The 13,319-nt window shown below is 42.5% G+C and overlaps 1 protein-coding gene across 4 annotated transcripts; it reads left to right on the top strand.

The window, feature by feature from the left end:
• Positions 1–88: 88 nt before the first annotated feature.
• On the top strand, positions 89–12,793 carry LOC140256810 (CDC42 small effector protein 2-B-like). Of its 4 annotated transcripts, XM_072345621.1 has the most exons (5): positions 89–864; positions 1,225–1,737; positions 3,154–3,328; positions 3,738–3,857; positions 4,420–12,793. In XM_072345621.1, exons 3-5 carry the CDS (start codon positions 3,275–3,277, stop codon positions 4,492–4,494), a joined length of 249 nt encoding a protein of 82 aa, XP_072201722.1. In that variant the 5' UTR covers positions 89–864; positions 1,225–1,737; positions 3,154–3,274; the 3' UTR covers positions 4,495–12,793. The 4 variants fall into 4 exon arrangements, with proteins under 4 accessions (XP_072201722.1, XP_072201725.1, XP_072201723.1 ...); XM_072345624.1 differs by lacking the exon at positions 89–864 and having other exon boundaries at positions 875–1,730; positions 3,738–3,839; XM_072345622.1 differs by lacking the exon at positions 89–864 and having other exon boundaries at positions 875–1,730.
• The last annotated feature ends 526 nt before the right edge of the window (positions 12,794–13,319 follow it).

The raw sequence follows: 13,319 nt of genomic DNA, 5'->3' as shown, positions 1-13,319 counted from the left end.
GCGCCCATTGGGTAGGGCGGGCTCGCCTCGCTCCCGATAGGGCTGCAGCTCGGCCGCTGGGTGGCGCTTATTGGCCGTCTCGCTGAGGGCGGGTGTCGCCACAGCGGCGGCGCTACGAGCCGGGGAGGCCGCGGGGGGGACGCGCAGTGGTGCGGGCGCGCGCTCCCCTCGGGCTGCGGTGGTTCCGTCCCGCCGCGCTAACGGCCGGGGCTCGGACAACGAGCGGCCGTGCGGCATCGCTGTAGGCCTCGGCGGGACGGGGCGGGGGGCAAAGCACGGCAGACCGGAGCTGCGCCGTGAGGCCGCTGCCATGCGGGCCCCGCTGTCCTCCGCGGGAGCCGCGCCGCCGCCGTCAAGGTCACGGCCCGCCCTCGGGGCCCGAGCTGAGCTTCGGCGGGAGCGTGTCGGAGCGCCGGGCCGGGCCGGGTGGCGGTACCGGTACCGGTGCTGGTTCGGTGATACAGTTGGTTTCCGCTTTGCCACGAGCTGAGGGCCTCGGCCCGGCGGTACCGGCGGCGCTGCGGGAGCCTCGGGCGGAGTCTGTGCCCGCTCTGTGGGCGTTGGTTGCGGAAGGCCCGTGTGGCAGCAGGCCGGGCGGCGCTGTCACGTAGTCGGGCACTGATCTCAAACCACGTCTGAAATCCACGTCTGTTGGGCTCTGAGGTTCTTCCACTACGTAGTTTCTTGCTGTTACCTTGTTCTAAATCTTCCTTTCACCAAGCAGAATAATTTTGCTGCGTTCTTCAAGTTTCACATTGTGTCCAAAAGCCCGTTTTTTGTATAGAAGCACAAGGAGCGCTGCCTCTTGCCATACCTCTCCACTCAGACACCGAGCACGCAGCCATTGGGGGACGATAACGCCTTGTGAGTAATAACTGAGCACTAATTGCAGAGCAACGATAGGGCAATCCCAATGTTACGCTCAGTAAAGGGTATGTAGAATTCAGGCACTGTGGGCTCAGCACAGCCATGCCCTGCCCCTCGCATTCAGCATCTGTGTCTGCGCGTGCTAGCCGTTCCCCCGGCCCTTTGTCTCTCTCTTCTTGACGATACTGCTGCTGTGGGGAAAAATAGAGAGAAAGAACAACAGGATATTGTCCGCTTCTGGTCCCTGTGCCAGCGGTGACAAAATGTTGTTTTCTCTTTGGTTTCGGGATTCTGGCTGGCTTTTATCACTCATGGCTGCGCCTGAACGCGTGGACATTTGTTTTTAAATTCTTGCAGTTATTGTGGAAACCTTGAGTCCCTGGGAGGAAAGTGGTGCCCCGTGTCTGCACACGGCCGTTCCTGCTCTGGAGGATGACACCCTGACCCGTGCAGAGGAAAAGAGGAGCTCAGCTGTCAGGCACAACAGGAAGGCGTGCGGTGCTGCGGTTCACTGGGGTGACACCTGCAGAGCTGCCGCAGGCGTGGAAGTGAGCCACGGGCTGTACAGTAGTGCTGCCGAGGGAGCTGCGCTGCTGCACGAATCTTGTGCCAAACCACAGTACTGTTCTGGCTCCCATTCTCCTTTTCTGACACCTGTAGTGAGGCTGAAGCACGCTGCAACACAGACTTCTGCGGCAAGTTCTGAAGTGAAGAGGGCATGGACCTGCACTGAATAAGCCCTTTTAACCGTCAGCATTGCAGGCCAGGGACACGAGCTGCAAATGTGCCAGGGCTGCCAAGCTGGGAGCTGGCTGAACACCAGCACTTGAAGGACGAGCAGTGGGACGCCTGTGGAGGCACAGGTACACGGTGAGCACTGATGGCAGGGGTATGCTGCAACTGCAGGGGGGGCTGGGGAGGTGTCCCTATATGATTTGATGCTGATAAGCTCTCAGTAAGCTTGCTTTCATAGTAGGTTATTGGTGTACAAACATGCTGTATGATTTTTAAGAAGACTGTAAATTTGATGGCCTCCTTAACATGAAATAAACCCAAACAGCCTGTGACTAATGTGAAGTGTAGGCACCAGCTTTGATTTCTGCATGTTCCTGTGGGGCTACAGTGCCTTTACGGTGCTCACACGGCAGTGATAATGGTCTGAGTAAGAGGACGAAGTGACTGGAAAATGGTAATTTAGTCAGAGAATGAGTTGTATTAAAACCATCTAGTATTAAATAGAAGCTTTGCATTCTGCAATAATGCATCATACTGGGCACCTACAGCTGAGAGGCAAATGGAACAAAAGCTCTGACAGATAAATTGCAGAAATTTAAAAGATCTGCTTGAAGTGTGAGAAGTGTGGAGGTGAGGGGAAGCTCCAGGGGTGGAAGAAATAGAAGTGCAAATCACACCACTGCGGGGCTGTACAAGAGATACCTGCAAAGGGGGAGTTCACACCCTGTGAGGAGACTTCAGTGCTAATTCAGAATGTCTGCATTTATAATGTTGCAAATTCTGTTAAGCTGTAAGCCTTTTAAAAAGCTTTTAAATAGATTAACCTGTTAGTATCTTGCTTTAATAATCTGGGATATGAAGAGGTTGTTATGAGAGGCTCCTCCAGAGCTCTGAATTTTATTTGAAGGAGCTTATGAATCCCTAAACCTGGAAAGCTGGGTTTTATCACAGCTTTAGGGTGCTGCAGCCAGGGAGATTTCCTGTTTGTGCCTCTGGCTTAGGACTGCTGTGTTAACAGTTCTGCGTTCTGGGAAGCTCTAGGCTTTGTCTGATTAACAGCTTCTGTTGCTGATATAAATTTTTTTTGTGGTCTAAGGGCTTTTTGTGTTTGTAGAGTTCTCTTTATTACAGAAGATGAAAGAAGACTTTCTCTTGCAACTGTTTATAAAGCTTAAGCATTCCGTCTGTTGTCTCTTCAAGCTATTATCTCTGGAAACACTAAAAGAGTTGAGAAGCTTTGGCAAGCTCTACCTGCAGCAGGGCTATCTACTGTTAAAGAGGGCTTAATGTAATTCCTGTGTTGCTGTAATTTCACTTCTGTAAAGAAACCAGAATATATTCTACTGTCTGTCTGGGAATAAACGTGCACCTCCGAGGGCTGATTTCTGATAGGAACACACTGATCTTTAAATTGACCCCACTCTTCTGTGCGGATATGTTTAAACCAGTTATTTTATGCTCTTGCTTTAGTCTTGTTGCAATGCCTGTGGCTCAATAACTGCTACAAAACTTCTGCATTTTCATATAAATTAAACAATAAACTTTTTCCAGGTGTACCTGTCAGATACCGTCTGTGATCTTTACCTGTGAATCTACAGAAGCGATTCCTTCCTAAACTCACTTCAGAGAAATAATTCAATAAGGAGACCTTACGACCTACTGAAAAGATACAATGACTGAGTTCCTGGTTTGCTTTAACTGGTGCAATGGTGAGCAGCCCCAGCCGGTAGGTGGATGCACAGCTGTCATCTCTTTTCTGATTTCCTGATTCATAATGTTGTCTTTTGTTTATATGGAAAACGCCGTCATTGTCATGTTCTCTTGATTAAATGAGATAATGTGTTTGAACTGCATGTATTTTAGCCAGAAGCTTTGTCTGTGTGACTGCTTGTAGTCTCAGCCCCTGCTTGAAGGGGAATGACTTTCCCAACCTTTTGCTGAATATCAAATAGCAGTAATAAAGGTGAGTTTGAGCCTCCCCTACTGTGAGCAGCCAGAAACTTCAGCTGTGTTGCCATTAGTCACTTAAGGGTGGCAGCACTGACTTTGTTGTTTTTTAACTGGCTGCTTGTTTCTGCCTGAAAGCTAACTCCTAATTTTCTGAGTAGAAACATGAGAGATCTTCTTTCTCGTAGAAGAGGCGTCAGCGATTGGACCGGAACATGATAGGAGAACCGATGAACTTTGTTCACAATGCACATGTGGGGATAAGAGAGATGAGTGGTGACTTCTCATCAGTAAGTGCGCATTCTTGGGTAAGCAGAGATCTCACTTCAGCAGCCTGTAGAGCTGGTAGATCTTAAAATAGTAGATAAAAGTATGAGAGGAAAAAACAGAATTGTCCCTTGGTTTGTACACGTTCAGCAAGAGAATCTGTATTCCCCAGTGTCATTGTATCCGATAGGAACCTGCTGGGATAATGATTCTGTGGAAGCTCTTGACAGGTCCAGATTTCATATCACCAGTTAAAGCTGTGCCAGAGCGAGGGATGTGAGAGTAGTTGAATTTGGGACTGTGAGACCCATTTCGTGCACTGACTTAAAATATTTAAAAGTTCTGAGTTTAGTTGCTACTTTTCCCCATTACTGTTGGAACCCAGCACTGTAAACAAATGGCTCATCTTCTTCGTTACCATAGAGTGGCCTGGGTTGAAAAGGACCATAATGATCCATGGGCAGGGTTGCCAACCACTAGACCAGGCTGCCCAGAGTAAAATTAATTAAATAAATCAATACTTGTAAAGCCTGGTTGTCAGAGCAGTTTTTAAAAGATGAATGTTTTAATTCTAAACGTTCTTTTCTTTTTCTTTTTTCTTAGTCTGTATCAATTCAGGACCACATGAAATCTAAAGGTGGCTACACAAATGGCACTTCTACAGCTGCTGAGCTATAGGACATTGAAAGAAGGCTGACATCTGCTCTGTCTTACAGAAATCTCCTGGACTGTGCTTTCAGATTCACTAAAACCTCTTTATCGTGGAGTATAGAGAGTACTTAAATTCTAATAGGTCAGTGCAAGCTTTTGCATTCTTTGCACAATAGCTTCTGAAGGAGTTACTGGAAATTACCCTGAAAGTGGTCTTGGCAGTGCTGTAGTAGCAATTGTAGTTGGTCACTGTAGTTGGCTTCCTAGGTGTGTCCCAAAAACCTCACAGTTGTCTTGTAGGATGGGATAGGAAGGCAGTTTGAATTGCCTGGGGTTTTGGTTTGTCTTCTCTTCAAAAATGCAGAGATTGATTTTATTTGAAAGACAATATGTTTGCACTTCTTACATGGGATAGATTGAGTTTCTAGGTAGTATCTCAGTCTACAATACAAATTTTGACCTAATTCTTGGACGGCTTACAACCTGAGACATAATTCTACTGAGCAGTGATTTGGGGTTTTTTCTTGTTTGATTGTGTTATTTCTCCAAGGCTTTGATAGTGAACAAACTCTAGTTTAGTCTGCAAGAACCAGTGGAACTTCTGCCTTCTGTGATAAAGATTTTGTAGCGAAAAATGCAAGCTTTGCAGACCAACCCACTCAGGAAAACAAGCATTTCTCTCAACTACTCCCCTCCTCAAAGTGTAACTGATGGGTGTTAATGCAACATTGCTAATAACAATATGCTCCCCACTGTATGCTAATTTTGCACAACTGCTATTGTATTTTAAACAAAACCTACCTTAATATCACTCAATTATAACCTATCTATAGCAATAGCTTTACAGAATTTGAAGGGATATCTCCAGATTCTGCCTTCTTAATTTCAACACTCTTCTCTCAGATAAAGTTTTTCTTATATGTGGCTTTTACTTGAAGTATGGTTTGAGTGACAGAGACAGGTGAGTAGTAAACGGAAACTGCCTATTATAGACTTTCAGTACTTCATAGATACAGATATTTAGGCATACCCACACTACAGGTTTTCACTTAATTCTAATTCATATTTCTTTTAAGTGATATGCTAAAACTAGTGAAATAGAGCTAGATTTCTCTCTTATCCAATCATTGACAACTGCTCTCTGACAAAATGATGGGTATTGGTGTAGAGACTTTGGAAATTTGCTTGCTGTCATAGGATTGACTAAATACAAGTGTTTAAATCACTGCAAAATCTGTACCAGTTATATTGTAAGTTACTGGAGCTCTTCCCTTCTTGCTCTAGGCATAAGGTCAGCCATCAACCTTTTTTCATTAAAAAGAAGATATTTGCCAGCTAGGTTTTCTTGTGAGGGAGATTTTTAACTAATGTGATTCTGTTTATGGCTTATGAGGCTTATGATACTTCTTCAATCTGAACGCTTGGCTTTGCTGAAGTTTTGTGCTGCAAAGCATGTAATACAGTGTATTAGGGAGGTCAGAACATGAAAGGTAGTTCTGTGTTTCTGTGTGTGTTCCCAAAAGAAACTTTTTCCCCATGCTTCCTTCCCATATTTCATCTTTAAGGACTAAAGAGGAAGAGAATGTTACTTTCCTTAATAGTCAACAGATGATGGTCACATTCAGCAACCACATCAAATAGAATTTTAATACCCGTGTCTTGCTACATCCTTACTTTTGAACTAGAATACATGTGATATTTTAATACCATTTAAAATCTGCATGTTAACCATGAATGTAGCTTTTTAAACACTTTCATATTTCTGTCTTCTAACCTCAGACTTATTCCAACAACCTACTTAGGATGCAGAGTTCAAAGAAGCTAAATTCTATATACTGTTGAGAAAGCTCAAGTTATCATTAAAGATAAATTCTAACTAATCTGCTATTAAATTGAATTTGTGTGTTCTTTAGTCTGTACTTACCCGGAAAGAGCAGTGAGAGAAGAGCTGTGATGAAGAAAATGGGTTGTATTTTCTTAATGTTATAAGAAAACAAGCCGGAGAAGAATTAGTACATCCTGAAGACCCATTCTGCGTATTTTTAAGATAAGGGTGTGGTGTATGCATAACTAGAAGTAAGTAAGTTGGGGATCATGTCAGTTCTCATGGCTAAAAATACACAGACAGATAATCTTGTTATCAAACTTGTAGGAGAATCCCGGTCTTCATTCTATAAACCAGGCAGTGCTACCTGGTACAAAACTCACCTTCATCACACTGTACGGTATTAACAAGGACCACATATAAGCAAACTTAGTAGTCCTGTTATTAAAGGAAATGTTTTGCTGTTGCATTAAAGGTGCCATTATTTTTTAAATGTAAACAAGCATAAAAGCATGTCTCAGGCATTTTCTTTGTTGTATAATTAGAAGCCTTATTTAGCTGTAGTCTCTCATGTAACGCAGTATAAACCAAACTAGGTCATAATAAATCTGTTGACAGAGGCGCTGCACTCTGTTCATACAGTGAAATTCTTGGGTTTTTTTTTCTGCACTGAAAATCTGCTGGTCAGGTAGATGAATTAGCTTGGCTTGCAACTTTACTGCGCAGAATCACATTTCTCCACTAGAGAGCACAGTTTGCCATCGAGTCTGTTCTGTCACTGCTCTATACAAGTTGTTACGCCAGCACGGAGTGTTCTCTTGTTGTTTATTTTATTTCAGCCAAGTTAAAATGAAAAAGAAAAAAGAGCAAATGACACCAAAGGATCAAACTTGTCGATCTGTCTTGTAGGCTGTGATTAAGTTACACCAACAATGCAGAGTGGCTCTGAAAAGTTGCTGCTGTGACTGAATGGCATTTTTATCATTTCTTTTTCATACTCAGAAATAAAGTAACTTCTGAGCAGAGCAGGATTAAATCTTTCATATGGAGTCTGTCAGAGTCTCAGTGCTGTCTCTGCATATCATCTGAGTGGAGGAGAACAGCTGTGATTTCAAATACGTGACGTCCCTGCTGGACTTTACTGACAATTCCATGCTGTTGACTAAGCTTGCAGTCAACTTTTAGAAAAGGTATTTTGCTTTTCCACAACCTCACATGTCCTCTCATCTCTTGCTGTGACCTTATAGAAATTGCATGGCATTACTCTACATTTCAGGTTATCCCGTAATATGGTAGCTTGTAACCCATGCAGTAGGGCTATTGCTTTGTATGGCTTTGCCATATTGGACTGCCAGGTGGTCTGGTAGCTTCCAGTCTGCATAGACAAGAATTGCTCACTGTGCCAGCAAAAATAAGCAAAATTTAACAATATGAATTTCAATGCAGTCATGGTTGCGAAATTTATTACCTGTTACTAAATACAGTAACATTACAAGAAATCACATCTGCCACTTGCGTGGCTGCTTGATTGTCTTTGGATGTACTTTGTTATCAGCACTGTGACACTGCCATAAAAACTTAACAGTGAAAGATAAGAATGCTTTGTCTGCCTCTTTAAACTGCTGTGGAGAGATGAGGTGAACAAGGGGAAAAAATAGTGTTGTGTTACAGGTGTGTCAGTAAGATGTCCTCTGGTGAATGGGCTCCTGTGAGGCTTCCAGACGGTTTGTGGTTCTTAAGGCACTATGCTGTAAAATCGTTCAGATACAGTTAGACAGTTATATAGGCTATTACTTTTATATTTTAGGATACTATGAGGTAGAAGCTAGATCTTCCCTCCTTATGTTTCTTTGTATTTTCTCAAGAGAGCAAACCCTTCAGTGGGACTGGTTAAAAGGAATACTGGCTATATACTGACTTGCACGGTTTAGTGGAGTGTGCTTCTAGTTGGAGTCGTGATGGTTGGCTTTCAATTCTAAAATCTGTAAGGCAGATAAGGAAGAGTTAACGTCAAAGGTGTGGAGTCCTGAAATAAAAATTGTTCTGGTTGATCATTGCAGGTTGGCAGCAAGGCAGAAAATGAAGACAAACCATAAATAGAACAATGTTTTTAGAAAAGCAAGGCTACTTGGAATAAATCATTTATAGGTATAATCCACATTTTAAAAAAGGGGAGACTTTACATTTTAACTCCTTGCAATTGTAGAACTGCTCTTACTATGTATCTTTTTGCATTAATGTATGGGCTAACTCAGTAGATTTTAGACCCAGAGTGGCATTTAATGATTGAAATTCACAATTATAAATGCTTTTGTCTATAATCAAAGTCCCTGAGCACCTAAAGAAGTACTCTGCGTCTATAGGCAAACTACAGCAATGGCATGTAAGGTTAGGCACAGCCTGGCATGTAAGGCCCAGGCTGCTTCTATCAGTGGCTTCCCTGTTGATATTCATGTGGTTACAGTGTGTATATATAAGAAGTTTCCCAGTACTGTGCAGAATGTGATCTTTCTAAGAACTGGCCTGTTGAAGAGTTGTATCTTCAACTGAGCCTTAAGGTATGGATTTTGACTTATCGCCACATGCAGCTGTGAGCCAAGGTTGTGTTTTGCTACATGAAAGAATGAAGTCTCTTTGTTTATTGCTTAGTTCCTTATACTCTAGAGAAGGAAGTGGGAGAGGCAAGTACAGGAACCATAGAAAAAATGAGATAGACAAGGGAAGCAGATCTAGAAGCCATGGAGAAATACTGTGGTATATGTATATGAGGAATGAGCAGAGAGCAGACCATGTGCAAGTTAATGTTCATTTCCTATCACGCACAGGACAGCTTTCTTAATATCAATGTGGAAAATTGGTAAGGTGTGTGCAATTAGTATATGGAGGAAATTGGGCACTTAAATGCATGACTAAGCTGGGACTTTATACCCTTCTACTTGCACTGTTTAATGTGATGCTGACTGCCAATGCCATGTCAATGGCCACTGGTATGCCTTTTGTGCAGTGTCTTCAGCTCATATGGAGAAAACCCAAATGCTCTCTCTATGTGCAGCAGTTGCTGACTGATGGTACGTATGAGTTTGGAAGAGAAGACGGTGGGTTTTTTTCTGACACGTGTGAGCTGTTGTAATAGCTGAGGCAGAATGCTGAGGCCTGCTGCACCCACCACAGCCTGCATGAATACCAAGCAAAGAAAACTTAGAGTTCAAATAGTGGTGCTAAAGGGTATTTGACTTCAGTTCACAGTGCTGCCAGAACCTCAAGGAAATTAACTGGATCAATCTGGTGCTCAGTTTCCAGGCATTGAAAAAGTGTGGACAGGTTGGAGCTGAAAGGTGATGGAGACTTCCTCCTGTCTGAGGGGGTCTGAGTGATGTTCTGCACTCACTGTGGGCTGAGAAACCAGGAGGTAACCTACAACAGCTTTCAGCCAGACCTTTGCTCCTGATGCTGTGCAAAGAAAGGAAGCATGAAAGAAACCGGTGAGAGCACTTCTGAGTGGGGAGGGCATTACCACTGTGTGTTCTTGTGCCAAAAGAGCACGCAGCGTGAGGTGCTTGGTACTGGGCTAGGACTGCTGTCTTCTCCTGGAAGCTCACAACTGAGCAAAATCATGTTAGAATTAAGAATTGTGCCCTTTCAGGGAGCCTGGGGTGTGCTGGCACTCTCAGGGTTCTGTAGCACTTCAACTCAGTGCTAATGAACATATTAAACATTGCAGTATGGCTACTGAACAGCTTGTTCTGGTTTTGTACACCCTGTCACAGAAATGTAGCTGAAATGGGAAGTTTTCTTAATCTAGTTTTAATGCTGTTTAGGAGAGAATTGTCACAGATAGACAAGAACACCAATTTTCAGCTCCAGGCACAATTCAGTTCATCATCTGAAGTGTGAGTTCAGGGCAACAAAGCTGCTCTGAAACAAACTCTGCTCAAACAGCCTGTTCCTATTAAATCAAGGTAAATGGGAATAAGATTCTCATGATACCAATTTATGTGTTTCCTCAGATACTTCCATGTAAATCCAATGTGGACAAAACCAAGTTTTTTTATTTCCAGATGTCCACCTTTATTCAGGAAAAAGAAATTCAAGATGAATTCTATCTTTTATTGTTAATTTTCTCAGATTTTGAAAAATCCATCCAATACTGGATGGAATATTTAATTGCATATATAATACGTGGTTAAATGTGTATGTAGACAGACCTTGTGTCTTAAGTAACGTGGAAGAAAATAATCCATTCTTTTACACTGAAACTAGTTTGTCTGGCTTAGTGAAGGGTAGGAACTGAACTCAAGACTACTTCTACACTTTCTGGGTGCACTGACAGAGCTGACATTGGCCCATACAATAATATTAGATACTTCATCAAATAATTAGAAAAAGTGTTTGATTATAGGATTTTTTGTGATGGTTTATTTACATGCATCTGATTTTGCTGGTCCTTAAGAAGGATGTGGACCTTTCACATAACTTGCTTGAGCAGAGTCTAAAGGTGAAAGGAGAATATACAGATAATGAGAACTTAACCTCTTCATAGTGAGCTGTCTGAAACTAAGGATTTGTAGATCAATCAGAGCAATCCCACTTTCTGTAGATATAAATCTATTAAAAATAATATCTGTAAGCTTGTAGGTTGAGCCTCAACAAGTGCTAAAGCTGCAAATTAATAGAGAAAGTAGTATGCTTTTAAATGCAGTTATCCGTGTTTACCCACACAGTCTCTACCATCAGGGAATATTAAAACCTGACTCAATACCTTTGAGGGTATGACACAAACTCGAAAATATAATGCACAAGTAAGGCTTACAGTGCTTCCTTAATGCATGCTAATGTGACCTTGCTGCATAATGGCATGTGAGGAAGGCTTTCCCTAGTTGTTCTTAACTACTTTAAACATTACCTTTGAAAACACCATTTGAATCGTGTTTTCTCTGCTGTATAATGTCCAGCAAATTAAGGCACCTCTTGATTGTGTAGATTAACATTAACTGATGCTCAGATAAGGCTGTTAGCACATGGGGAGGAAGTTGCTAGATGCATGTTTGTATGAGTAAATAATGCTTAACTGCCAGCATTACTGTGCTTTGGATCATTTTCTTGAGAGGAGATAGAGGACTGTCAGGCTGTTGCATGTGTCCTCCTTTTTGCTGTGTGGGTACATCTCTCAGAGATAGCATCTCCCAAAAACAATGTTCCCTGTGTCACTTTAATCAAGAGGTTTCACTGTGAAGGAGACAAGAGTTTCTAGGGTGGTAGAATTTGCTTTGGTTGAACCACTTCCTTTTTCATGCCACCTGCTTTATTTTGCCCTATTACTCTGCCCTCTGCTTAGTTTTCCTATGAATATATTTACATTGAGTGTTTGAGTCACTGTTCTCTCTTAGTTCTTAGAAATTAACACATTAAAAATTCCTCAGTCCCTTTGAAGCTTGTGTGTTAATTAACCCCAAATCCCCGCGTTACCGATTTTTAATGAAATAACTGTTCAGTGTGAAAAGTCTAGTCTCTTAATTGCAATGTGAGCCCTTTAAAGATCATGCAGTGTATTTTCTTTTGAGTGTTTAATGCTGATAGCCACCCTTGTAAGTTGCCTACCTAACGAGGCAACAATCTTCTGTTTACAGTATTTCACTCAAAATTAGTGGATAGTAACTCGAAATTAACAGCAGAACAGACTGAAATGGACGGAGAGGTATAGGAAAAGGAGCAGAAAATACAAGATGGTTGGGATAAGCTTATTTAAAAGCTAAGCTGATATGCGTGGAAAAGAATACCCCATAGAGCAGTTCCCAGTGCAACTGGAGAATCAGGAGAATGGCATTGGAATGGAAAATGTTTCAGATGCATTTCCTAACGTGCAAAATGATCTGCGTTCAGAAGTGTGTGCATGTTGTGGAAAACAGGCAGGTGGAAGGAAGGGATAATTTCAGATCTCTTCAAAAAGGATTACAATGTATGTATATTATTATTCAAACAATTTCTTTTCTGTGCTAATGGCTATTTAGCTTAGTTTCTGCTTTCAAACGAATGTGCTCAAAACCTGCTTTAGACGTGTCTGTTCCTAAAGCTTTGAAATGCTTTAGGAATGCCTGAGTCATTACAGGTTTTATTTCATGTTGATGTTTGGCTTAGGGAAGGGATTTTTCTGAGAGAGTTGTTTCTGTTATTTTCTTTGATGGATGTAATTATGGCAGTTCCGGAAGGATGCAGTTCTTGGGGTGGTTTGTTGGTATCTGATGCTGCTTAGGTAGAAGCTATGGGTAGGAGTTTCCCTCCCTGTTATATCCAAAATAAGGAATTTCATATTAAAAACTGGGGGGGTGGGAAGGGGGAAGGAATCTTTTAGGCCTTGAAGTCATTCTCCAGCTTTAGAAGGTCTTTGCAGCCTAATTTTCTACTGTTTGGTGTTAGAAATAACAATCATTTTTTTTCTCATACTGCTGAACTTTGGCACTATGTTACCTGTTGTTATTTCTGGTTAAATGTTAAAGCTAACATTAAATTTAGCGACTGTTTATTGGCAATTTAAAGATTTCCAAGGAGGATATATGGACGCCCAGGTCGTGAACTAGCATTAGGGCTCTTCCCTGCACGTGTTTCTAACCTGCACAGTCCTGCTGGGCTACAGGGAACATGTTTAACATTTGAGATGTTGGCGCAGCATCCTTCAACATCTGTTGGATCACAGAATCTCTAAGGTTGGAAGAAACCTGAGATCATTTAGTCCAGCTGTCCACTAAACCATGTGCCTCACATCTAAACATCTCTCCCAGCACTGCTGCGAGCAGCCTGTTCCAATGCCTCACCACTCTTTCTGAGAATACATTTTTCCTAACATCCAACCTGAACAACCTGGCACAACTTGAAGGCATTCCCTCTCATCACCAGTTACCTGGGAAAAGAGGCCAACCCCCAGCTCACTACAGCCTCCTTTCTGGTGGTCAAACAGAGCAATGAGGTCACTCCTGAGCCTCCTGTTCCCATCTCTGGACACTCTCCAGGGTCTCAGTGACTTTCTTGTAGA

The sequence above is a fragment of the Excalfactoria chinensis genome, chromosome 10 (assembly GCF_039878825.1).
Source record: "Excalfactoria chinensis isolate bCotChi1 chromosome 10, bCotChi1.hap2, whole genome shotgun sequence".
NCBI lineage: Eukaryota > Metazoa > Chordata > Aves > Galliformes > Phasianidae > Excalfactoria > Excalfactoria chinensis.
This window is presented reverse-complemented; position numbering and strand designations above follow the sequence as displayed.